Source organism: Tursiops truncatus, chromosome 9 (assembly GCF_011762595.2).
Source record: "Tursiops truncatus isolate mTurTru1 chromosome 9, mTurTru1.mat.Y, whole genome shotgun sequence".
Taxonomy (NCBI): Eukaryota; Metazoa; Chordata; class Mammalia; order Artiodactyla; family Delphinidae; genus Tursiops; species Tursiops truncatus.
In genome coordinates, this window is record NC_047042.1 from 53,942,926 (window position 1) to 53,968,459 (window position 25,534).

The following is a 25,534-nucleotide window of genomic DNA, read 5'->3' on the forward strand; positions in this document are numbered from 1 at the left end:
CGGAGGGCTGAGGGCCCAGCGTGTGGGCCGGGGGCACTTTTCTAGAACTTCTCTGGCGAAAAGTGCGAGGTCAGTAGGAGTCTTTTTTGTAGGTTCGATGGTGGCTGCTTCAGGGACCGTATTTTCACCTCTGGTGGTCTTTAGGGCTGACCAGTGTGGGCACGGCCCGTTTCCCTGCCTTCTTGGTCTCCGAGGCGCCGGCGCACTTCTGAGGGTGACAGGCACCCCAGTTGCTGAGTGTGGTGCCGGGAGGCGAAGCCGGCCTTCAAATAACTGAGGCCTGCGTGTTCTGGGTGAAGACAGGGACCTGCAGGCCTGTTGTCGGGTGGAATTTTCTCTTCCCGCAAACTACGTGCCGTTTAAGCTTCGAAATCCCTCCTGAAATAGGTGTTAAGGAGCGACCTGGACTTAACTTATTCGAAACTCTCGATGTGAATTGGAAGTGCCGTTTGGTAATCCAGGTTTGCAGAAAGTGGGTGCAGCATCACTTCCTTCATAACCATGTGGAAAAGTCTTTTTTGACCCCTTTAAAAGTAACATTTAAACGTTATTCTAGCTGTGGCTTTTTAGATCGTGTGGTGCGATTTCCAAAGTAAACATTTTCATTTTTACTAAGTTTAAGCCAGTGTCTTCCAGTGAAATATAGTTTCCCTGAACAGATTCCAACTTGGTTTTACAAGTTTTTGCTCAATTTAAAAATTACTTTTGGCCAGTATTTGAGGAAGAATCCTTCTTTTAAAGATATGTTAGTGTATGCGAAAAAATTTTTTTAAAGTTGTAACGAAAATAAGAATAAAGTTTAAAAAATTTTTACGACCTTCTCCCCTGCACCCCCATAGGGTTAACTTTTCCCCCCATAGTTGGGAGAGTATTTGGAGCTTTGGTGTAGTGATGTTTAGTTAACTCTTAAATTTCTTTAAAAAATTTTATTGTTTTCCATTTCCTTTAAAAAAAATAACATTTATGCACGTAAAGTGCAATCTTCTGGTGTTTTAAGGATAAATTTATAAACTTGTAGACATTTATCTTGAAATATTTTGCAGTTGGGAAAGCAAATTATTTAATGAAAATTATTTTTGAAGGTATGTATAAAGTTTGATTCATTTTGCAGTTTTTAAATGCAGGGTATCTTCAAAAGCAGAAACAACTATGCCTTTTAAATAAAATGGATATGTTTATTTAAAAATTAAATACCTGTCGGAAGCATTTGTTTTACATATGTTTGTAGTGTTTCTTTTTGTTTAAATTATGGAAGTCCTACTCATGTTTGGGGAGGGCATCAATTATCTTAAAAGAGTATGCACATTGTTCTGAAGTATTTATTTAACTGATCAAAGTGTGCATGAATTATACACTTCAATGTAAATTTGTAAAGGTTTGGCTAAAGAGATAATTTCAAAGATAGAAATTGCGTATGATGAAATTGCAAAATACAATATACTGAAAACAATTATTGAAGAAAATATCTTTGGGGTTGTTTTTAATATAGAGTTTAAATTTTGATAACTTAGGACAAAACGTATTTGGAGGAATTCGGACATTATATGGTTTAGTCTTTATTCAGTGTTAATGGACAGATTAATAGAACCTAATTCAAAGTATTGAATTGTTTTAGTTTTTCAGGAATTGTCCAAATGGATGAAGAAGTACATTACAGTAAAGGTACTGACACTAAAAATTATTTTTGGTTGTAAGAGCTAGATGATGTTGATTAATTTCTAATTTTCTTTGCATTGTGATTTGGTTTTAGTTGAAGATGTGATTGGAAGTCACGTAGAAGATGCAGTAACGTTTTGGGCCCAGGTAAATAGTAGCCTGGTTGATTTCCTCTCCCACCCTTTCCTCCACTAATCCAGGTCCTCCCCAACAAAAATAAAAATAAAAACCCTTTAATGTATATATATCATTGTTATTCTCAATGCTTAATTTTTATGGAACATTATTTAACACAGGGCGTTATTAGAAGACAAATGGCTACAGCTGGAACTTAATACCAGAATTATGAGTAGTATGCTCATAATACCCTGAGTTGAAAAAGAAAACAGCAAAATTGTAGTGGTTTTAGAATTACATTCAATTTAACACATCTAGGCTGCATAAATTACTGAAGATGCTGAAAAACTGTTGTATTTCTGAAGTTACAGCCCCATCTAGAGGTCTTTGATAAGATTGTTTCTTAAGTGATACTAAGTTTTAAAATTTCAGTCATTTTTTTCTATTGGCTTAATTTTGAATTTGAGGTATAATGTTTTTCTCATCATATAATTGGAAGTACTAATGGAACATTTATAATTTTACATTGGCATGCGTCAGGACAGATAAGTTTACTCCGTTTTAAATACAAAGCAAGGCACCAAAGTGCTTATGTTCCAGAATTTAAAAGGTGAATCCCTCAGAGGTACACAATTACTCACTAATTTTTAATTTTGTGAACTACATGATATAGGAGGGAAGGGAATAACATTTCTCTGTACTTCTACAGCCTGAGAACTCCTTTTTGTACGGGTAGAGTGAATTGGCAATGTGGGAAATAGGATTTATGAGAAGAAAGGTTATAGAAGACATATGATTAACTCAGTGTTCTTAAATCTATATAGAAAACATTTTAGAAGGGTGATAGTCATAGAAAAATTTTGGCAAATTTGTATCTCTGCTTATGAACATGTTTTCTAAAGGTTACCCACAATGTTCTGGTTCAATGCCCATTGTCTCTGCATTAATAGCACCTGTGACCCTCTCAACAGTGTTCCAGGTTGGATGATAAATGATATTTTTAAGCTCATTATGTAGGAAAAACATTTATTATCTTAAATAAGATTTTCAGACCAGCACTGTCTGGTAGAAATACAATGTCAGCCATATAAGTAATTTAAAATTTAGTAGACACATAAAAAAGTAAAAAGAAATGGGCAAAACTGATTTTAATAAATATATTTTATGTAACTCAGCATATCCAAAATATCATTTCAAAATATAATAAATACAAATGTTACCAAGATAGTTTATTTTCCTTTTTTTCCTATCCAGTGTATATTTTAGATTTCCAGCACAACTTAAATCAGACTAGCCATATTTCAAGTAAGAATTGGCTATTGTATTGGTCATTGCAGCTCTAGACTTTGATTTTTATTGACCTTTATGTGAAGCTGTTGCTTGAATTTGGAACTATGATTTAAACCAGGAGTCAGCAAACTTTTTCTGTGAAATATTAGATAGTAAATATTTTAAGGTTTGTGGGTCTCTTTTGCAACTGTTCAGCTCTACAAAAGCTGCCATTGTAGTGCAAAGGCAGCCATAGACAATACATAAATAAATATGTATAGCTGTGATCTATTAAAATTTTATTTACCAAAACAGGTAGGAGAGCCCATAATTTGCCAACCTCTGATTTCAACCATGAAGTTGAGGCCCCTGTAGAAATTTAAACATATTTCAAAAAGTGAGGAAAAATATCTTAATTGGATGAAAAGATTAAGTGAAAACTGATAAGGCGTCCATATGAATCGAATGATTTTTTTCGAGAAGCAAATTGTTTGTGCACACATGTGCGAATCCATACCGGAGCCACGTCCTGTATGTGCCCCTTCGACGGTTGTAATAAGAAGTTTGCTCAGTCGACTAACCTGAAATCTCACATCTTAGCACATGCTAAGGCCAAAAACAACCAGTGAGAAAAAGAGAGAAGACCCTTCTCAACCTTGAGAAGCATCTTTCAGGAGTGTGATTGGGAGTAAATATGCTTCTCCTTTGTATATTGTTTCTAAGCAAGAATTTTAAAAATGAATCCTACATATCTAAGGAACATCTTTTGATGTTTGATAAAGTTTTGATATATTTTGATAAAGTAGTAAAAATCAAAGAAAAAAACTTAAGTAAGGTGACATTGCTAAGATGCTCTATCTTGCTCTGTAATCTCATTTCAAAAACATGGTATTTTTGTAAAGTGTGGTCCCAACAGGACAATTCATGAATTTCACATCAAAAGACAGTTCTTTATACAACAGCGCTAAAAATGGGAGGACTTCTTTTCACATTCTTATAAATATGCAGCTCACCTGTTGCTTACAGTTGTTTTAATTTTGTATTTTTCAAGTGTGCATTTTGTACACTTTGTGGGGATAGGCTTACTGTGTGTGATTTTTCTGGAGGTTGCTAATTTTGCTTTAAGTAGGTTTTCTTTAAAAGAATGGGCAGTTACATGCAGGTTTCAAGAGTATTTTCTGTTAAAAAAAGTTATATAGGGGCTTCCCTGGTGGCGCAGTGGTTGGGGGTCCGCCTGCCGATGCGGGGGACGCGGGTTCGTGCCCCGGTCCGGGAGGATCCCACATGCCGCGGAGCGGCTGGGCCCGTGGGCCATGGCCGCTGAGCCTGTGCGTCCGGAGCCTGTGTTCCGCAACGGGAGAGGCCGCAACAGTGAGAGGCCCGCGTACCACAAAAAAAAAAAAAAAAAAAAAAAGTTATATAGGCTTTGTTTGCTATCTTAATTTTGGTTGTATTCTTTGATGTTAACACATTTTATGTAATTGTATGGCTGTGTTGTATCATATAATATCAAATATTAGAAGTGCTTTAATAGTGTTAATCAATTTAAACCCACTTTAGACACTTTTTTTTTCTGAAAAATACTGCCAGATGCTGATGTTCAGTATAATTTCTTTGCCTGTTCAGTTATAGAAAGTGGTGCTCAGCTGTAGAATGTATTGTACTTTTTAACACCAGTTGTGTACATCCTGTGTAACAGGAAGGGCGACAATAAAATAGTAATCCTACAGAAAGAATATGGCAGGAGAGAAAAGATGCAAATTTTAACATTTATTTAGGTTGGGATAGGGTGTAGATGAAGAGTAAATAGAGATTTAGAAACACGTGGAGGCAGGTCAAGTTGAAGGTTTGCTCACACATAGTCTCTGTTTTTCTACCACTATGGATTTCTGCCATTTAAGCCATTTACATGAAAACACTTCAGAAATTTTGGTAGGCCTAGTTTGATGAGTGGCAGTTGAAGGAATCTTAAGTGTTTGACCTTTGAAAAAAAAGAGCTTCCATTTATGCTAGTCCATATACCTACAAAATCTAATTATGTAAAGTACTTTGGTGTATTTTGAACTTTAGCGAGCTCATTCCAGGAGTTTATTTACAAAGGCTGCTTCAAGTGTGTCTTGGGGTCAGTTTAAATTCACTTCCCATTTTTACTGTTTATCAGTACTTATATTCATCATGATGTCATTTGAACTGCTCTTTCAGAGTTTATTTTGTTACAGAGATAATCATGTTCTTTCTAGTCTTATTGAATATGTTATTGATATATATATTTTGTTTTTTGTTTTTTTGAATTTTATTTAACTTACTTTTTTTATACAGTAGGTTCTTATTATCTATTTTATACATATTAGTGTATACATGTCAATCCCAATCTACCAGTTCATCCCACCCTCCGCCCCCCCGCCCCCCCCGCCCCCCGCTTTCCCTCCTTGGTGTCCATACGTTCTCTACATCTGTGTCTCTATTTCTGCCTGGCAAACCAGTTCATCTGTACCATTTTTCTAGATTCCACATATACGCATTAATATACAATATTTTTCTCTTTCTGACTTCACGTTATTGATATATTTTTAAAGAACATATATATATATATATATATATTTAACAGTTTACTTTGAAATAACTTTAGACTTACAGGAAAGTTGTAAAATTAATTTCTTTATACCCTTCACCTAGCTTTCCTTGTTGCTAACATTTTACATAACCAAAGTACAAGGGTCAAAGTCAGGAAATTAACATTGGTACAATGCTGTTAAATCTTAACTACAGCCCTTATTTCAAATTCTACCAGTTCCCCGTCCCCGCCTCGCCTTTTTTTTTTTGTTTCTATTCCAGGATCTAATTCAGGATCCCACATTATATTTAGTTGTCATGTATCCTTAGTCTCTTCCAACCTTTGATAGTTCCTTTATTTATACTTATTTTTCATGATTTTGACATTTTTAATGAATTCTGGTCAGTTTTTATTTGTTTATGATTTCTCATAAATAGATTGGCAGTAATACTACAGAAGTGATGTGTACTGAAAGTATGTCATATTGGGGATTTATGATGTTGTTATATTTCACTATTGATGATGTTAACCTTGATCCACTTGGTTAAGGTGGTAACTGCTGGGTTTCTTAATTGTAAAGTTACTGTGTTTACTTTTGTAAGTAATAAGTGTTTTAGAGGGAGATGCATTGAGACTATCTAATCTTGTTTCTCTTAAACTTTTTACCCACGAATTTTTTATTTATTGCTATGGGCTTTGCCTAATGATGGTTTTCTATTTTCCTCATTCCTTCTACATTTATTAATTGGAATTCCTCTTTAAGGAAGAGCTATTTCCTCTCCAGCATTTATGTATTTATTTATTCAATTATTTATATTAATATAAATCCATGGGTATTTATTCCATGGATTATAATCCCATACTATCATTTATTTTGTTGTTTAAATTGTTCCAGCTTTGGCCAATAGGAGATTGTTTACATTAGCTACTGTATCCTTTAAAATGCACCCATTCTTTTTTTGAATATTACTTTACTTTTTGGCATCACCAGATGTTCCAGGATCATCTTTTATTTCCCTGTCCTAGCCCTGGATTCAACCACTCTCCAAAGAACTCTTGTTCCTTTTATTGGAGAATGGTGTTTAAAAATCAAGATCTGGGCACTAGGTGTGCTTATTGCTACTTGAGTGTCATTGTTTCTAGGCTCTCTCAGTGGACAGAGATAGGAACTATATATATATTTATAAATATACTATATAAGTACAAATATATAACTAACACATATACACATCTGTATCTCTGTGTGTCTCTTTCATATATGCATATATTCACACACAAACATGTATACACTTGCACACATATATGTGTGTTTGTGTATATGTATGTGTGTATGTATATACACACACACACACACACACACACACGAGTTCATACTGATACTTTCCAATTGTAATCTAACACTGCAGGTTCATTCTAGCCTTCTTTCCTTATTTGTAATTTCTCTCTCCCTGCTTTCATTATCTAGAACATATTTACTTACTTGTTCAGTCCTAGTATACACCTAAAGTAGTTTCAAAATTGTTAGCCCATGCCCCTGTGAGAAATAAATTTACTAACTAGATTACAGTATTTATATACAGAGAACCTGTACATTTTGAAATTGTTTTTACATCTGTTTCCTTTACACAACAACAAATATGTGAGAAGATCCATGTCATTTGACCAAAATATGGTATCTATTTTGAGCAATTAGAGCTAAAGTAAAACCCAGAGACAATTGTTTAAAGTTACCTCTTAATATGATATTAATAATATTTGGTATCTTAGTTTGAATTCCAAGTAATTTGAACTCATTGAGAAGTAAAAATTTTCTATAGCCTAGTTCCATTTCTTACAAAGAACTTTTTTGAATTATGAAAAAATAATGACATAAGAATTGATTTAATTTCTAATGCTCCAAAGCCTTTTAAGTATTATGCATAGTAGAACCCTCATTTGCATAACACTGTCAAATAATATTTTACTGAATCTTATACTATATCTGTTCTTCCTTCTAGAGTATCAGTAGAAATAAGGATATTATGAAGATTGGTTGTTCACTGTCTGAAGTCTGTCCCCATGCCAGTTCAGTTTTTGGGAAACTTGATCCAAAGAAGGTGAGCCATATTCTTGGGTATAATTATTCTATCTTATTAGCTTTCCTGTGTCTCAGATTTTATAGTTTTTGGAATTTTTAATATATTTGAAAGGAAGAGGCAAGTTTTTAGAATTTGTATAAACTACAGTCATAATAAGTTTACTTTTTCAAAAATACTTATGAACCATCTGCTAGGTACTGGGCACTGTGTTAAGCATTAAGTATACAGTGGTGAACAAAATAGAATCCTTGCCCTTGACACTGATTCATAAAAATTTGTAAGAGACATACTTATGGAGAACAGTTGGACAATATATATATGTACATATATTTTTTAATTGACATATAACTTACAGTGAAGAGTGTATCTCTTAATCTCTTGATGAATTTTTCATATCTATGCATCTGTGTGATCACCACCCAGATCAAGATACAATTTTATCACCCTAGAAAATTCCCTTAGGCCCCTTCTCAGTGAATTCTTGGTCAGTAGTCCCCTGACAAAGGTAATCATTATTCTGGCTTCTATCACCATAGGTTCATTTGCCTGTTCTTAAGTTATACAATATGTACTCTTTTGTATATGTCTGGCTTGTTCAACGTAATTTCTGAGATTTATCCATATTATTGTGTGCATCTATATTATTGTGCGTTTGTTCTTTTTCAAGCTATGCAGTGTTTCACTGTATAAATATACCAAAATTTATCTGTTCTTCTTTGATGGGCGTTTGGAGTGTTTGTAGTTTTTGGCTACTGTGAATGAAACTGCTGTGAAATCCTTATACAAGCCTTCTAATGGATAGTTTAACTTATTTCTTTTTTGTATATACCTAGGAGTAAAATTGCCAAGTCATGGGGTAGGCATGTTTCACTATAGTAGGTACTGGCCAATCAGTTTGGAAAAGTATTGAACTAGTTTGCATCCTTACCAGCAAAGTATGAGAGTTCCAGTTCCTCAGTGTCCTCACCAACCTTTCTCATTGTCAGTCTTTCTAATTTTAGCCATTTTGGTGGGTGTGTATTGTTATTTTGTGATTTTAATTTCATTTTCCTGAGGAGTACTAAGCTTAAGCATGCTTTTCAGGTTTTATTACCCATTTGGATATCCTGTTTTGTGAAGTACCTATTTAGATCTTTTTCCCAGTTTTCAAGGTTGTTTGTCTAGATTGATTTGTAGGAAGTTCTGTACAGTTGGCCCTCCATATCCATGGGTTCCACATCCATGGATTCATCCAATTGTGGATCAAAAACATTCCAAAAAATTTTCAGGAAGTGGAAGAGTATTGGGAAGGAAGTCTTACTCTTTACCTCTTTGGGTATACTTTGATTTTCTTTTAATAATGTGCCTTTATTTAGTTTTATTTAAAGATAATTTTAAACCCCAATGACATATATAAAAACGTATAAAAAGAAATTTAGAAGGAAGAAAGGATTGTAGCTTGGAGCTGAGCATCAGAATGGATAAGATAATGCAATTTGTAAAGATTTTAGGGTTTTTTTTAAACATCCTTGTAGTCTGTGACTGTGTTTAATAGTATTATGAGTTAAGACATATCCGTTTTTCCTCTGTTGAATGCAAAATAAATTACTTACTTTACAAAAAATTCAACCTATTGTCAGTAATAGACTTCTCATTATAAATGATTACTTAGCCACCTCTGATTATCTGTGAATGGATTATATTGTGTAAATTTTCTTTAGTGATTGAGTAGTTCTCTTCCTCTTACCATGTAGTCAGGACATGGGTGTGAATTGTGGAGTCGTGAGAGAAGATTGGGACTAGGCACAGTGGGAATGACTATATAGTTGTGACTGTGCTCTCAAGACAAACCTGTTTGGGATAGATTTGTATTTATGATGGTGGTTGTGATTATTCACACTAACAGAGGCAAGGACCTTAGATTGCTCAGTTTGGTTGGGTTCGAGCTCTATTTCTAGAGGTATCCCCACCCCTACCTAGACTGGGTTACAATGATACACCATTTCTGTCACTTGCCTTGTATTGAATTGTTAATTTTATTGGTATATATTACAAAATCGTAACAAACGGTAATGTGATCTTTTGCAAGGTTTGAAATTGGATAGGACGGTTGATGATCAGGTATTTCTGCTACTAAACCTGTTTGCTTGCTGAAAAATGAAGTAAGATGGCTAGAAGAGGGTACCATGCCACTTGTGCTGTCTCTTGCCCTTCAGTTGTTGAGTGTTAGCTGAGGGAACCAGAGTTAAGTGGTAATTGAACACACCTGTCCTTTGTAGCATTTGCTTTCTTAGCTATCCATTTGTGTGTCTAAGTTGATTTGTACTTTGTTGCTTTGAGGAGTTGAGGATTTTTACATTTCACCCTCTGTATTCTTTTGCTTTAAAATCTGTGAATTTGTCCTAGTTCAGAGTGGTAAATTAATTTTATACTCCATCACTTAAAGCCATGCTCCTCAACCTTTTTTTCATTATGCCCTTCTAAGGCATTTTTTCCCCTAATGGGTCTCCTCTCTGCAAGACATTTTAACACCACAGATACACTGGATATCTGTTTATGTTGTCAGGTAGGGTTGAACTTTGGAGGACTACAAACCACTGTAATATCTAAGATTCTCCTCCATGCTCCAAGAACCAGTTTTTACTCCCATGGGGATAATATTTCTCCCATTGAGAATGTATGATTTAAAGTGGTTATCAACCTGGGGTTACTTTGTATCTTCCACTCCCACCCCCGGGAGACATTTGGCAATGCGTGGAGACATTTTTGGTTGTCACAACTGGAGGGAGTGTTATTGGCATCTTGTACATAGAGGCCAGGGGGCGAAGCTGCTAAACATCCTACAACGCATATGACAGAAGACAGCCTCCGTCCCCCGACCAAGGAATTATCCTGTCTCTAATGTCAGTAGTGCTGAGGTTGAGACACTGACTTAAAGTATGTAAATTTTTCTCTTTGTTCTCTATTAAACATAATTAAATTAAAATATAAATTTAAAATATATGAAGGTTCAGTATGAAGGATATTATCTAATGTAATTTATTTACTTATATTTACAATAACACTGAAGTCTTTCTGTATAAAGTAAAAAGTGTAAGAATCTTTCTTGTCTGGTTGGACATAGGGATCCTACCATGGTTGAGAATTAGACTTAAGTGGCATGTACTTGGCATGTTTGTGTTTTAAGAACAATTAATTGTACCAGTTATGTCTTCAGACATCAAAACAGCATGACTTTAAGTCTTTGATGCTTGGGCCTTTTTTTGAGTTTTCTCTTTTTATGTCTTTCGTCTTCTCTCTCCTGTTTTTTGGAGAGGCAGAAAAACATAATGAACTCTGAAGTCAGTTGCCTGAATTTGAATCCTGGTTCTGCTGCCTACTATGACTTTGGGCACATAATGGTGAAAACAAAGTACCTGCCTCATAGGGTTGTTATCTATACATGCTTATTTGTGTATAGTAAGTCCTTAATAAACGCTAATTATTATTCTGATCTACTTAGCATTAAATTCATTAAAATGCCAAATAATTTTACTTTCTTTTTCTCTTTGTAGATTTATGGAGGATTATTTTCTGAAGATAAATGTTGGTACAGATGCAAAGTACTGAAAATAATCAGTGATGAAAAGGCAGGAACAAGTGTTCAATTTTTTTGCTCTGAGGAATATTTATTTTGGTTCCAAAATTTGATGCTTATTTAGTTCTTCATTGCTTATTCATAGTAGTAATAAATATGGTTGAATGAACTTATAAACTGATTAAAACATGAATTTTTCCCCGTAGAGAACACAAAAGAAATGAATTGCTTAAAAAAATACAAGTCAGATTCAGGAATATTCTTCTGATTTTAAGTTGTTGTATAATCACCCCAGATTATCCAAGTATAGGTTACATAATTTGTGATTATTTTTGGTGACCAGTTGGTCCTTTGTACCTCAGTTCTTAATAATTGTGTTTGATTGTTGCTGAGTAACTTAAAAGTTCATTCTATTAAGGTTGAGTAGTAAGAGAATATTTGATTGATCCTGAAGTTATGGTTATCTTTTACTTAGTTGATATGCATATTGTTAATAATGAAGATTGGCTTGCCACTTTCTCACGCCTTGGTTAAATGTGATGAATTTTCTTTGCATTTAGCTATTTTGTTTTTTACGTTGTGAAATTGTGGGAGATTTTTAAGGGAATTTGTGGAGATAGGATTCTGAGTAGCTGTTTGCTGGCAATTGCACATTGCAGGCTCTGTAAAAGCATCTCTGTAGGGTTTCTTTTACTGTTTTTTTCTGTGTCTACTTTCCTGGACTTAAAATATTTTATAATATGTATGTTTTGTAAATATTGTTCTTGGTGTAATAAGAAGGTAAGGTGAAACACCTTGAGTAATGTTCCAAATATCTTTAAAAAATCTCGTGATTTATTACTGTCATGGGTAGTGGTTTATCTTAGTGAAATAGACCTTTTCTCCACAGTTTGACAACTGGAGATGATATTTTGTGTTTGCTTTTGGTTTGGCTGTAACTTTTTTAAATTAAAGGACGAGATGGCTTTTGACCTTGTAATAAACTATTTTTCTTTTTTACCTTTCACACAGATATAGAGCTGGAGGTAAGGGTGAATTTGATTCATTTCCAAGATCTAACAGTTAGAGTAGGCTTAAGTTTATCAAAGAAAGTTTCATAACTTTGCTTTTATTTTCAGATTTTATTGTTTCCCACTTGAATTTAAGAAGGTTGATTGATTTTGAAGGTTGATTGATTTTAACATTTGAGATAGGAGAGAGTCATAAGTTTCACAGATTTATGTTTTATTTAAATACTATTGTTTAAAAAAAATCAAAATGAGAAATGGTACTGTTGGAAATAGTAGTTTGGTACTGGTTGAACTAGTACCAAATATAGAAATCCTCGGGATCTCATGGACTATGGATTTTCTATATTTTGAGGATATTGCTGGAGCTCTCATTTCTGAATGCATTTTGTCAGTTTCAGGTAAAATGCTATCATGATTTACAGGTAGTTAACAGAAAGCAGCAAATGGGTAGTTTCTTTGGAGATATTTAATCTAAGTTCTGTATTAGCATTTCTCTCATTTTTTTCCAGTATCTGGTGAGATATATTGACTATGGAAATAGTGAAATTCTAAGTCGATCTGATATAGCTGAGATTCCTTTAGATCTACAGTTTTCTAGTGTTGCCAAAAAGTATAGACTTTGGGGACTACAGATTCCTTCTGGCCAAGAAGTTACCCAGTTTGATCAGGCAAGTCAAAGATTGTAAATATTTTTGCTAATGAAAGTAAAACTATGTGCTGGAAATGCAGTATAAGTGTGCTAAAAATCCATTAATTTTCTTTGATGTAAAAGCTTGTATAAATTAATGAAAAATATGAAATTATAGAATAATTCACAGACATTTATTTGTGCTCATCTTTGCTAGGTAAACATTCTTGATCAGATAAGACTGATATGTGTGTGTGTGTGTGTGTGTATGTATATGTGCACACATATAATAAATGTAAGTAGTTTCTTCTGATGTGAAAGCTTCAAAGGATAGTCTCTTTTATGATGGAGAGAATGATGAATCTAATTATTTTGTTTTTTGCTTTTGCGAAAGTATTTATTAAATAAAAGTGCTCTTTAATCTAGCCCTGGCGATAAATATCACAAATTTGAAATTAGTGGAGTTGTAAATTAATTAGGTTGTATCTTTTTGGCAGAGGCTCATACTGTTCGATATAGTAATTGGCAGTGATGTTCTACTAATGTAGACTACTGTTTGTATTCGTTTCCATTAAATTTTGGGTTAGCAACCTAATTCTGGAAGACCTCTAATAATTTCAGCGGTAGTCTTAACAAGAATCCTACCTCCTTTTAAATCTGTGCAACAGTGATGTTCTTTTGGTAGCTGATACTGCCATTGAGGGAATATCACATTGCAAAGTAATCAGATTTGTATTGTATATTTAGCAGCTCAAATGACTTATTTGGAAATAATTTAATCAGTACTAGAAGGAACAGTAAAATTTTTTTTTTTTTTTTTTGTGGAACGCGGGCCTCTCACTGTTGTGGCCTCTCCTGTTGTGGAGCACAGGCTCCGGACGCGCAGGCTCAGTGGCCATGGCTCACGGGCCCAGCCGCTCCGCGGCATGTGGGATCTTCCCGGACCGGGGCACGAACCCGTGTTCCCTGCATCGGCAGGCGGACTCTCAACCACTGCACCACCAGGGAAGCCCAGGAACAGTAAAATTTGAAAACCTTCTCTTTTTGTTGTTTTTAGAATCTTTTAGGCCGTTGGGTGTAGTTTTGTCTGCCCTATAGTTACTTATAAGAAATGTTTCTGTACTTTAGACTCTCATAAATAGAGTAAAGCATAGATATTATTGTAAAATTATACCCTAAATTTTTGGTTTAAAATCTAAAATTTATTACTTTTTTTTTAATATAAATATTAAAATACCTTGACCAAGGTAGAGGCTTGTTTTGAATTTCTTGCATGCCTAGAAACTTGGAATTTTAAATTTACAGACCTTAGAATTCATCTGCTCTCATCTTATTGTTTTGCAAATAAAGAAATTGGGTCTACAACAATTAAATAAGTTATTTAAAGTCATAAAGCTAATTAGGGCTGAGCTAGGGCTAGAACTCAAGTCCATTGCTGTTCTCGTAGTAAGATGATATAAAATTTATGTAGATTGAAACAAACATGAATCAAAGAAAATGTCATTTTCAAAATTTATTTTTGGAACTGAAGAAATAAACTTCAGTATTGAGAATGTTTTATGTGCTTCATAGATTCTTAATAGATGGTATTATTTGTATTTGCATGCTTACATTCAATAAAAAGACTATTCATTGGAGTTGAACTAATTAGCAAACTGAATGTTTTCTGGAAAGAAATGGTTATTCTTGAGTGCCTCTGCTTAGAAAGTCCATGTTTAGCCATTAATTCTCAGCTGAAGGTTCAAGTGTAATTTCTTATAAGAAGTCTTTGCTGATACCCACCATTCATTCTCCTGCAGCTGTTTTAGTTCAGTGTATAGGCATGTAGAGGTGTAATTTTTTTCCTCCCCCCACAAGATGGTGAGCTTGGTAGAGACAAGACTGTCTTGGTAGAGACAAGTATTTTATTCATTTTTTATGCCTAATTTCCCTGCTTCTGCCTGTTAGGTGTTAGATGAGCATCCAGTTTATCTAGCATTTGAATGGATGAATGGATAAGTAGGGATTCAGTTAAAATAAAAAAAATTTTAAAAAAAGAGACTTCCAGAGGGTGTCCTGGGCACTGAAATACTTTCAACACATTTTAAACCAACACTTTCACACCTATGCTGAAGCACAGTTGAAACTGTAACTCAAAATGGTGGTAAAAATTGCTGAAGATCAAAGAAGATTAAATTATGTCCTAAATGCCTTTCTTACTTTGAAAATTTTCATGTAGAATCATGCAGTGAGAGGTAGAGATTGGAATATGGGCTTAACAGTTTAAAGGTCTTTTAACCTGTTTTCTAATATATCCAGACAAGGTTGGGTAGGCTAAGAAAGCAAGTGATGCTTTCCTATTTCTGAATAAAGCTTTTTGTTAGTATTTAGGAGAACTCAGATTTTATTCCAAATTCAGGGTTCTACCTGTAATTATATATGATTCAGGGAGAATCTGGTTGAACAGTTTTGTACTAATTGTGATTAATGACCATAACTAAAAAGAATTTGACTTCAGAGAAAAGTCTGAAAATCAGGTTTATGTGTAAAAATTTCTAAATAAACAGTATACCTTTAGAACATTCAGCTTTAGGTAATTGGAACTTTTGTAAAAAGTAGATTTATTTCCACTTAAATTCATATGTTGCCCAAGGACAGAGTTTCTTGAAGTGTTAAGTATTAAGAATTTCACATATTGCAGCAATAATTTTCAGACACTGTCGCTTCCACTAAGATTGGTTAGGGGTGGAAGTTATACTTGAATTTTAGATAGACTTTCAACATTAAGGGTTGAAATTAAGGTTTTTTTAATGAAAGAGGTTAACTAAAAACTATATTCTGATTGATCAAAATCTTAGATATATTTCAGTGAATTATATTTTGAGTTTGTTAGCTTTGCCTGCTTGATCTCATTTTTTGGTGATACATTCTGGACTGTCTTTGCTTTCTATATTGGTGTTCTTGGTGAATTCAAGTATCTCAATATGTGTGTATTTAAAATTTTTATGATTTGAAAAATTTATTTAACCTGTGTTTTTGGTAACTTAGAATACTTTGTCATTTTGGTTTACGGATTAAAAAAATTCTTTTTTCTTTTTGGTAGTGATGGTTGGTGATCCTTGAGCCTGTGTAGTTTGAATCTCCTGTACCCTTTCAGATGCATCCTTTTAGGCTCAGGAGTTCTTAACCTGGGCTTAAAATATATCATGGTGAAATAATTTTCTTTGTAGTTCTCCTTATGTTTATGTTATACATTTAAAAACATTTTTCCAAGAGGGATTCCAAAGGGTTCACCAGATCGATAAAGGAGCCCATGGCATGGAAAAAGTTAAGAACTCCTACATAGATCTCCCTTCTACCCACTATACTACCATATAGTTAAAAAGGAAATAGTTACTCCCTATCAATATTATTTAGTTACTTGTACCTTGAACATTTTTTTTCTTTTTTTTTTTTTTAAATGTGACTAGCTTGTATTTTCTGGTTTTTAATTTGTTCTTTATGCTCGTGTTGCCTGGATGATTATTGGTATGATTACCTATTCGGTTTTATTTGCATAAACTTTATTGTTTGTCATATTTACCTAGTGAGAATATAGCTAAAAATAAAGCTTCTCCCTAAGAGAGTTATGGCCCATAAGATTAATTACATCAGGGATTCCAAGGAAGATATGAAACAAGATATTTTTGTCTCAAATTTATACTTTATATATTCTGAGAAATGATTCATTTCCTCTATAGGATGAAAGTTAGGTAAGGAATTTAGAGAAATTTGGGAAGAGAGGAATAGTTATCAAATTGGATCATATCAAATTAATTTTAGGAGTTCAGATTTCTGGAGATGTAAGCAAGTTCTTATTAAAATTAAATCTCAAGATATCTTCAATTCTAAATATGTTTTAGGTATGTCTTTGCTCAGTGCTGTGCAAAGTTATAATTTAGTTATAATTATAGTTATATAATTATATAATAGTTATAGTTAATTAGTTAAACTAGTTAATTAGTTAAACTATTACATAGTTAATTATATAATAGTTATAGTTAATTATATAGTTATATAATAACTATATAACTATAATTTAGTTATAATCTAACTAAATGTTATCAAGTACCTAATTACTCACATGTCTTCTCATATGCCAGTTATACAGGTATTGCTCCCTCAGACAAAATTCTATTTAAGAGAGTTTTAATTTAGGAATTTCTAACATCTCATATTTCATAATTGCAGTTTGTTGATTTTTAAAAAAAATTGTTGATGTTTTATGCCTTGAGTTTCTGTTTTCTGCTTCTGCTCTTGTCTTACTTTGAAATGAGAGTACCTGATTAGGCCTATAAAATGATTTTTAAAGTTTTGTTGAATTTGAGCATTTTTTCTAGATACCAAAATTCATTTTTATGTGGTGTAGCTCCTCAGGGCACCATTATATGTAGTTAGGGCCAAAATGTCAACAGAATCTGCTTGGTTTAAAAAAATTATTCTAGGGTATTTAATTGGTACACATTTAACAACGTATAAATATGGCTGCCTATACTGGTCTCAGCTCTACTTCTGGAAAGGATTTTAGCAAGTGTGTAATTGGAATATAGTCATACACATGCAGAAGTATATTTGCATTTAGCCAACAACAAGGTAAGACCACTTTTACAGAGATTTCAGAATGAGGAAATACGATCTTTGGAAAAACTAGGTAGAAACAAAATAAGTGGAGAAAAACATGTTGGTGTAGCTGGTTTATGGCTTCTTTTTTTAATCTTTCTTAGGGCAGAATCTTTTTGGGGAGCTTGATTTTTGAAAAGCAAATAAAAATGAGAATTAAAGCAACCTATCAAGATGGAACAGTTATTGCTCAGGCTGAGTATGGCAGTGTGGATATAGGGGAAGAGGTGGCTAAGAAAGGATTTGCAGAAAAATGCAAACTTACTTCCAGCACTAACATCTGTGAGGAAAAAAAATCGGATCCTGGTCAGCTTGTCCTCAGGAACCTCAAAAGCCCCATTCCTTTGTGGGGGCATAGCTCAAACCAGTCACCTTTCATCAGGCCAAAGGACCACTTAAGTGGGAGGCTGTCTCTTGACTTGAAGAGTGAAAATGATGCAGGAAATCATGTGACATTTCCAAAGTAAGACTACGTTGGAATTTTTAGTCTTAACTAATTTCTGATGTATGGTGTAAGCCCTTGTCATAGTAGAAGTCAAGGCTTACGTTTTTGGAGTCCTCAACTATGTCAGTGATTCTGAGGGATGATACTGATTATTTCTGTTTTTCTCAAGCAGGTATTCCTCTCCTCTTTAGCAGGAATATTTTAATTAAAAGCCATTTTGAAAGAAAAATCATTCTTGAATTGTTTGAAGTTCACATACCAACTCTTCATTCCAACTCTTTCGAATACATTTATTAAAAATAAAAATCTACCCCTAAATCTAAACGATTCAGCCAAGAGCCAGAATTTCAGATAAACTTGAAGTTTTTCCTTTGGCTTTAAGAATATTTTAATGAGTTTTAGGGAATTGCCTTTCCTTTTTAACAAAAGAGAGGCTCTTTGTTCTTCCTGTGAAAATGTACTGTGATAGAATTTGATTATTACCAAAGGTGTTCACTTTTTAGATAATTTTGAAATATAAACTTGAAGCAAAAAGCCAGGTTTGATGTTTACCAAACCATTCTTATACTTCTGTATCATGATCTAGGCCATGATGCCATGTCTTGGGTAATATGGCTGTTTTTTGGGACCTTATCAGTGCTCTAGGAACTAAACTGTCAGATGGAGTGGAGGTGATGGGGAGGAGGGATTGGAAGAAACTGATACAGAAATGCTTTTTACTGTATTTCCTGGCGTTGATATTGCTATGAAGAAGTTGAAATATGTATTCTTTGAGATTTGGAGGGATTGTTTTTGAAGTGTTTCTTCAGTTATAAAATCTAGTTTGCATTAAAAATATTTTTTAATGTTGAATTAGGTAAAGGTTTTAGATTAGTTTCCAAAATTAACTTTAAGGTATATCATGCTAAAAAAAACCCAAGAGAATTTTAGGGTTTGATCCCTGTAACACTTACACAGTTTGTTTTTTACAATGAGTGAATTTGTTTTTAATAGGGAAAATTTGGCTGTTGGTGGCTTTAATTTTGGGTTGAATGTCAGCCTGGCAAAAATTAAGCAGGACCAGAAACTGATTGAAGAAAATGAAAGGCTTAAAACAGAGAAGGAGGTTCTTCTTGAAAGGTATAAGGCATTAGAATTGAAAGTAGAACAGACCGTCCAGGAGCTGCAGGTATGGTATGTTCAACGGTGTAAGGTAAAGAATGATGAACTGGGAAATCCTTATATTCATTTGCTTTTATTTTTTGTTTAATTTTCTGTCTCCTTTCCTTTCCTTCCCTTCATCTCCCCATTCTTTATTCTCTCCTTTTTTTTATATTTGTTTATAGGTATTTTTCTTATGCTACAAGCTAATCATCTTTGGATTTCATTGGATGTTTGAGAGATTAATAATTTCTCAGTTACATTTCCTCTTATGTTCTTTAAAATTTTTAACTATGGAAATTTTCAAACATTTTATTTATTTAATCTATTATTTATTTTTGGCTGCGTTGGGTCTTTGTTGCTGTGTGCGGGCTTTCCCTAGTTGCGACGAGCGGGGGCTACTCTTCGTTGTGGTGCGCAGGCTTCTCATTGCGGTGGCTTCTCTTGTTGAGGAGCATGGGCTCTAGGCACGTGGGCTTCAGTAGTTGTGGCTCGCGGGCTCTAGAGTGCAGGCTCAGTAGTTGTGGTGCACCGGCTTAGTTGCTCTGTGGCATGTGGGATCTTCCTGGACCAGGGATCGAACCTGTGTCCCCTGCATTGGCAGGCAGATTCTTAACCACTGAGCCACCAGGGAAGTCCCTCAAACATTTTAAAAAGAGAGAATTGAATAATTAATACTTATGTATTCATCACCCAGTTTTTACAATTATTAAATACACAGCAGTCTTTTTTAAAATCTACTAATTTTAAAACAAATCCCATTCATAATATTTTAATGTATGTGCTTTTGTATGTCTCTCTAATAGAAAAGAACTTCAAAAAAGACATAACCAGGGCTTCCCTGGTGGCGCAGTGGTTGAGAGTCTGCCTGCCGATGCAGGGGACACGGGTTCGTGCCCCGGTCCGGGAAGATCCCACATGCCGCGGAGCGGCTGGGCCCGTGAGCCATGGCCACTGAGCCTGCACGTCCGGAGCCTGTGCTCCGCAACGGGAGAGGCCACAACAGTGAGAGGCCTGCATACCGAAAAAAAAAAAAAAAAAAAAAAAAAAAAGACATAACCATAATACTATTATACTTAAAAATTAACAATAATTCCTTAATATCATTTAATATCCAGTCAGTGTTCAGGTTTCCCATATTTGCTCCATGAATGTCCTTTTACGGTTGGTTTCTTCTAATCAGAATTCCTGTTAGGCCCATACATTGAATTTTGGTTGATAGATCTCTTAAATTGCTTAATCTGCATCCTTGTGTTGCTTAACAGGCTCCTGTATCTCCATGTGTTTCCTTTTATGGTAGTTAGGTCTCGAGGTTTGCTCACATTCGGGGCAGTTTTTTTCCCCCCAAGAATACTGTGGTTTTCAAATATGTAGCTTTTTCTGATACTAAATATGTTATCCCAACACTATTTTCCAATTCTCTAACACCAACTGGATGTCCATCAATTCATTTTTGACACTAAATACCAGGAGTTATCTCAGACTCCACAAGGTAAGGACTCAGTCCCTCAAGATTTAGCCCAGTTCAGGTACCAGCCACAAATCACGTCCCAGGCTACCCACACTTCTGTCTGGCTGAGTATAAATTTGAGGGTTCCTATGACCCCACCCCCACCCCCTGCCCTCAATTCAGTAATTCTCTAAAACAACTCATAGGACTCAGGGAAGTGCTATGCTTATGGTTACCGTTTTATTATAAAGGATAAAACTCAGGAACAGCCAAGTAGAAGGAAGAGATGCATAGGGGAAGTTATGAAGGGGGTTGGGGGGGGGGTCTCTGGGCCTGCCACTCTCCCAGCACATGGATTTGTTCACCAGTCTGGAAGCTCCCCCAAAGCTCATCATTCTGAACTTTTAAATTTTTTTCTGAGTTTTTTTTAAATCAAGGTTTTATTACATAGGCCTGGTTAAGTCACTGACCATTGGTGATTGAACTCAATCTCCAGCCCCTAGATTCATATGTGGCATTCTTCAGGGAACTCTGACTCATAAATCCATAAACTGTGGGTTTTATCCATTATAACTAATCCTATAGCCAGGAACATCTCGCTAAGTGCATTTCAGAGATAAGGTCTCTTCCTCTTAGAAAACAGTCTGTTTTCTTTTTAAAGGTTTAGTTGACAAGGAGATTAGACTAGTCACCTGCCTTTTATTTTCTCTATGGGTGTCCTCGTCCCCTTCCATGAAGAGAGTAAATGGATTATAGGCCAACGGCGTTGCCTGTTGGAGATATAAAGCCTTTCTTTCAACCCTGGAAAGTTCCTTGGTATCTCTTTCTGGCCTATCCTCTCTTCCTCCCACTCAGGGCAACCATTCTGCTGATTTATATATAACCACAGTTTCGTTTTCCTGGTCCTGTACTTCATATAAATGGAATAATCCTCTGATACGTATTCTATTATGTTTGGCTTCATTCACTTAAAGAATAATGTTTGTGGGATTTATTGAGGTTGTGTTTATCAGTAGTTTGTTCATTTTTATTGCAAAGTAGTGTTCCATTCTATGAATATACCGCAGTTTATTTACTCATTTTCTTATTCATGGGCATTTAGGTTGTTTTCAGTTTTTGGCCATTATAAATAAAGCCACTGTGACTATTCTTCTACAGGTCTTTTTGTGGATATATGGATTCACGTATTTTGGATTATATTCTTTCCTCAGCCATATCTAGTCTACTGATAAGCCCATCAAAAGCATTTTTCATTTTTGTCTACAGTGTTTTTGATTTCTGGCATATTCTGTTAGTTTGTTTCTTAGAATTTCCATCTCTCTGCTTACGTTGCCTGTATGTTCTTGCATGCTGTCTACTTTATCTGTTAGAGCCCTTAGCATATTTGTCCTACCATGTTTGAAGTTCCTGTCTGATAATCCCAATATTCCTGCCGGATCTGAATTTGATGCTGATGTTTGCTTTGTCTCTTCCAGCTGTGTTTTTGTCTTTTAACATGTCTTACAAGTTTTTTTTTTTTTTGATAGCCAGGCATGATGTGTTTGGTGAAAGGAACTTCTATAAATAGGAATTTAGTAAATGTGATGATTAGTTGTGGGGGAAGGAGAAGCGTTTTATAGTCTGAAAAGACTAAGAAGGTCTTTTAGTGAGCCTGTGCCTCCGGACTGTGAATTTCACACTTGCAACTAGTTTTCTCCCCCACTCCCTTTAGAAAGGAGGATGGCTAGAGTGGGCTGGATTTGGGTATTTCCCTTCCCCCAGGTTAATTAGGCTTGGATAAAATCCTAGCAGGTAGGCTCTGTTTAAATGGTTTCCACTGAGGGCAGATCTTGTTAAGTACAGAATATTCTAACATATTTCAAAATGGTTCCTTTTCCCCTCCTCCTGCTGGAAGCTTGAGGGGATTTACTGTGAGAACCTGCTGGAGATCGAGGAGGTAAAACTCACAAAAATGTGGGGGCATCCTGATGATGGGGTCCCCCTGGTGTTCTTAACTTTCAGTTGTTCATACTGAGCCTCTAGCAATATGTCAGTTACAGTTGCAGCTTCCCTACTCCAGACTTCTTCCCTGGGCGGTGGGGATTGCTGCTCCAGAAAGTTTTGAGTTTCCTTTATTAGCCTGTCTTGTCTTTCCAGTTGTGCCTTGTGACCTTACCTCTGTGACAAATCTAAGAAAAATTGTTGATTTTTCAGTTGCTCAACTTTTTACTTGTTAGGATGGACTGGTGACTTTTCTTCTTACATGCTGGACTGGAAACTGGAAGTCCTTAACATTTTTCAAGAACTAATTTTTGCTTCTGTTGATTTTTTTTTTCTTTATTGTTTGTCTCTATTCTACTTTATTAATTTCTTTACTTATTGTTATTATTTCCTTCCTTCAGTTTGTTCTTCTAGCTTCTTTAGATGGAAATTTGTATCATTGTTTTATTTTTTATCATATAATTGTTTTTAATCTTTTGTTCTTTTATAATGTTTAAAGATTTCCCTTTAAGCATCACTTTACTTGTAGTCCACAAATTTTGATATTTTTTTTTATTATTTAATCAAACATTTAAAAACTTCCCATTATTTATTTATTTTTTAATCATGAGCTATTTAGAAGTGTGTTGCCTAATTTCCACAGATTTGGAGATTTCCCTCCAGTATATTTTTGTTACTGATATTTTATTTTGTTAGCATCAGAGAGCATACTCAGTATGGTTTCAGTCCTTTCACATTTATTGATATTTGTTTTATTATCCAGCATGTTGTTTGTCCTTAGAAATGTTCCATATGCTTTTAGAAATTATGTGTATTCTACAGTTGTGTGGTGGAGTGTTTCATAAATGTTAGGTCGAATTGGTTGATAGTATTGTTTAAGATTTTTGTATCATGACTGATTTTCTGTTTACTTGTTCCTTCAGTTACAGAGAGAGGAGTGTTAAAATATCCAGATATTATTGTGGTTTTGTGTATTTCTTCCTTTTGTTCCGTCAGGTTTTACTTTGTGGTTTTGAAGCTTTGTTATTAGGTGCATTCACAATTAGAATTGTTGTGTCTTCTTGATGAATTAATTCATTTGTCTTTATGAAATATCCCAGTTTATTGCTGGGAGTGCTCCCTGTACTGAAGTCCACATTGCCTGATATTAATATAGCAATGTTTGCCTTGTATATAGTTTCCATCCTTTAATTTTTATGTGTCTCTTTATATCTAAAGTGTTTCTAATAAGCAGCTTATATGGTTGAGTCTAAGCTGTTTTTGTCCAGATTGATAATCTCACATCTTTTAATTGGAGTGTTTAGCTAATTTTCATTTAATGTAATTATTAATGTGGTTGGGTTTAAGTTTGGCATCTTTTCTATTTGCTTTATTTGTTGTTTGTCTTAAAAACCATACTAATTATTTTTCATCTGAGCTCTGGTTCTTTTTTTTTTTACAGGTGGATTAACAATAAGTTTAAGACAGTTGAGAAATAAACTGAGTTGACATTTCTTTTAGATTTAAATGATTCTTCAGAATTTTATAGTTCTCATCCACATGTATTTCATTAGCAATTTGTACTAAAAATTTGCTTTTATCGAGTCTTTGTAAAGCATTAAACACATTTTCAAAGATTCAGCAACTTTTTATTTTCCCACTTCTGTTTCTTAGATTTATGTAATTTTTGGAGGAATTATCATAGCAATTACAGTGGATATAAACAGATTTAAGAACAAACATAACGGCTTCTTCATGGTCATCCTCCTCAGCAAATGAGAGCATATGGGCATGAGCATTCCCAAATGTAACTTACTATTAATCAGCATTCAGTATTGGCTCTCTTTTTATTTAACTGAAGCATTGGAGAGAATGTGAACACCAGAGAGCCTGGTGTTTAAAGATTGAGTAAAAGTTCTGTGTTTAACTGTGTAATACCTGGTTTGTAGTATAATTGGAATAAAATTGCAGGTCTTTATCCATATTACTGCTCTATGCATTATTTTGAATAATTATATTAGACATATTGTTAAGGTACCAGAATCAAGCAGTTTAATGTAGCTTGGGTCAAGGAAATGATGTTTTTGATTCTTTTAAAATGCAGAATGATATCAGACTTCATCAGAAAACAAATTGTCATTGATTATCATTTGGTTTTTAAGGGTATCTTTTTATTTTTCTTTTTAAAATCTAAGTATTAAGACATATAATATGTGAAATTTTGTTTTTATTTGGTTTCTTATTAGGATGCAATATAAGAGTGTCTCTGTGTGAAGGCAGAAGACTGGAATAGTTTATCTTTTTCAGATCCTAGCTAGTAGGGAAATCAGTGTTTGTTATCCTGTCGCCTAGTATTTTTTAGCCTTTAAAATTTTAATTACGCCTAAAAATCATTTAAATAACAGTAGAAATACAGTTTCCTATTTGGGTCTAACTAAGATGTATTTGTTCTTTGCTTCAGCAAGAGAAAGCAACTACCATGGATTTGACTAAACATTTAGAAAGTACTCTTAAGACTTGTGTAGGTACCAGAATGAAAAATCTAGCAGCTAAGGTTGAAATATTGAAAGAAATTAGGTAGGTAAAAGCATATTTTTAAGAAGGATAGTTTAAAATAAATGCTAATTAGTTGGTGCTTTGTTTTGTATGCCTGACATTTTTGCTTTGTAACTTAATCTTTGTATTTTTATTACTTTAAAGAAGGAAACTAAAAATAGTTACTCCTGAGACAAATTTTCTATTGTTTTTGTTAGTGTTCTGTTGACATTGTGTGGCATGATAGTGTCCTAAAAGTCATCTATGAGAATGAAATTAAAAAGTCAACACAACTTCTAAGTGGTAGTTTGATGAGAAACTACTATGTCCTCTTGTTTTGCTTGGGGTTATTTTCAGTCCTATACTGAAACTAGATTTCAGTAATATAACTTAATTATACTCCGTCTAAAGAAAGAAGAAAGTAGTGTTCATGGAGTTAGAAGAAAAGTGATCTTCATGGAGTCAGAAGAAATTGGTTAGCAAGTTTTGTGCAGAGTTT

The 25,534-nt window shown here is 34.3% G+C and overlaps 1 protein-coding gene across 1 annotated transcript in view; it reads left to right on the top strand.

Annotated features, from left to right (window-relative positions):
* Positions 1 to 1,619: 1,619 nt before the first annotated feature.
* Positions 1,620 to 25,534, top strand: part of STK31 (serine/threonine kinase 31) — an 82,365-nt gene continuing 58,450 nt past the window's right edge. Inside the window, 8 exon segments of the mRNA XM_019931277.3 lie at positions 1,620 to 1,662; positions 1,751 to 1,803; positions 7,594 to 7,692; positions 11,208 to 11,282; positions 12,750 to 12,908; positions 17,611 to 17,969; positions 18,945 to 19,119; positions 24,962 to 25,077. Of these exon segments, the coding sequence (XP_019786836.2) occupies positions 1,635 to 1,662; positions 1,751 to 1,803; positions 7,594 to 7,692; positions 11,208 to 11,282; positions 12,750 to 12,908; positions 17,611 to 17,969; positions 18,945 to 19,119; positions 24,962 to 25,077 (1,064 nt within the window). The 5' untranslated portion in view covers positions 1,620 to 1,634.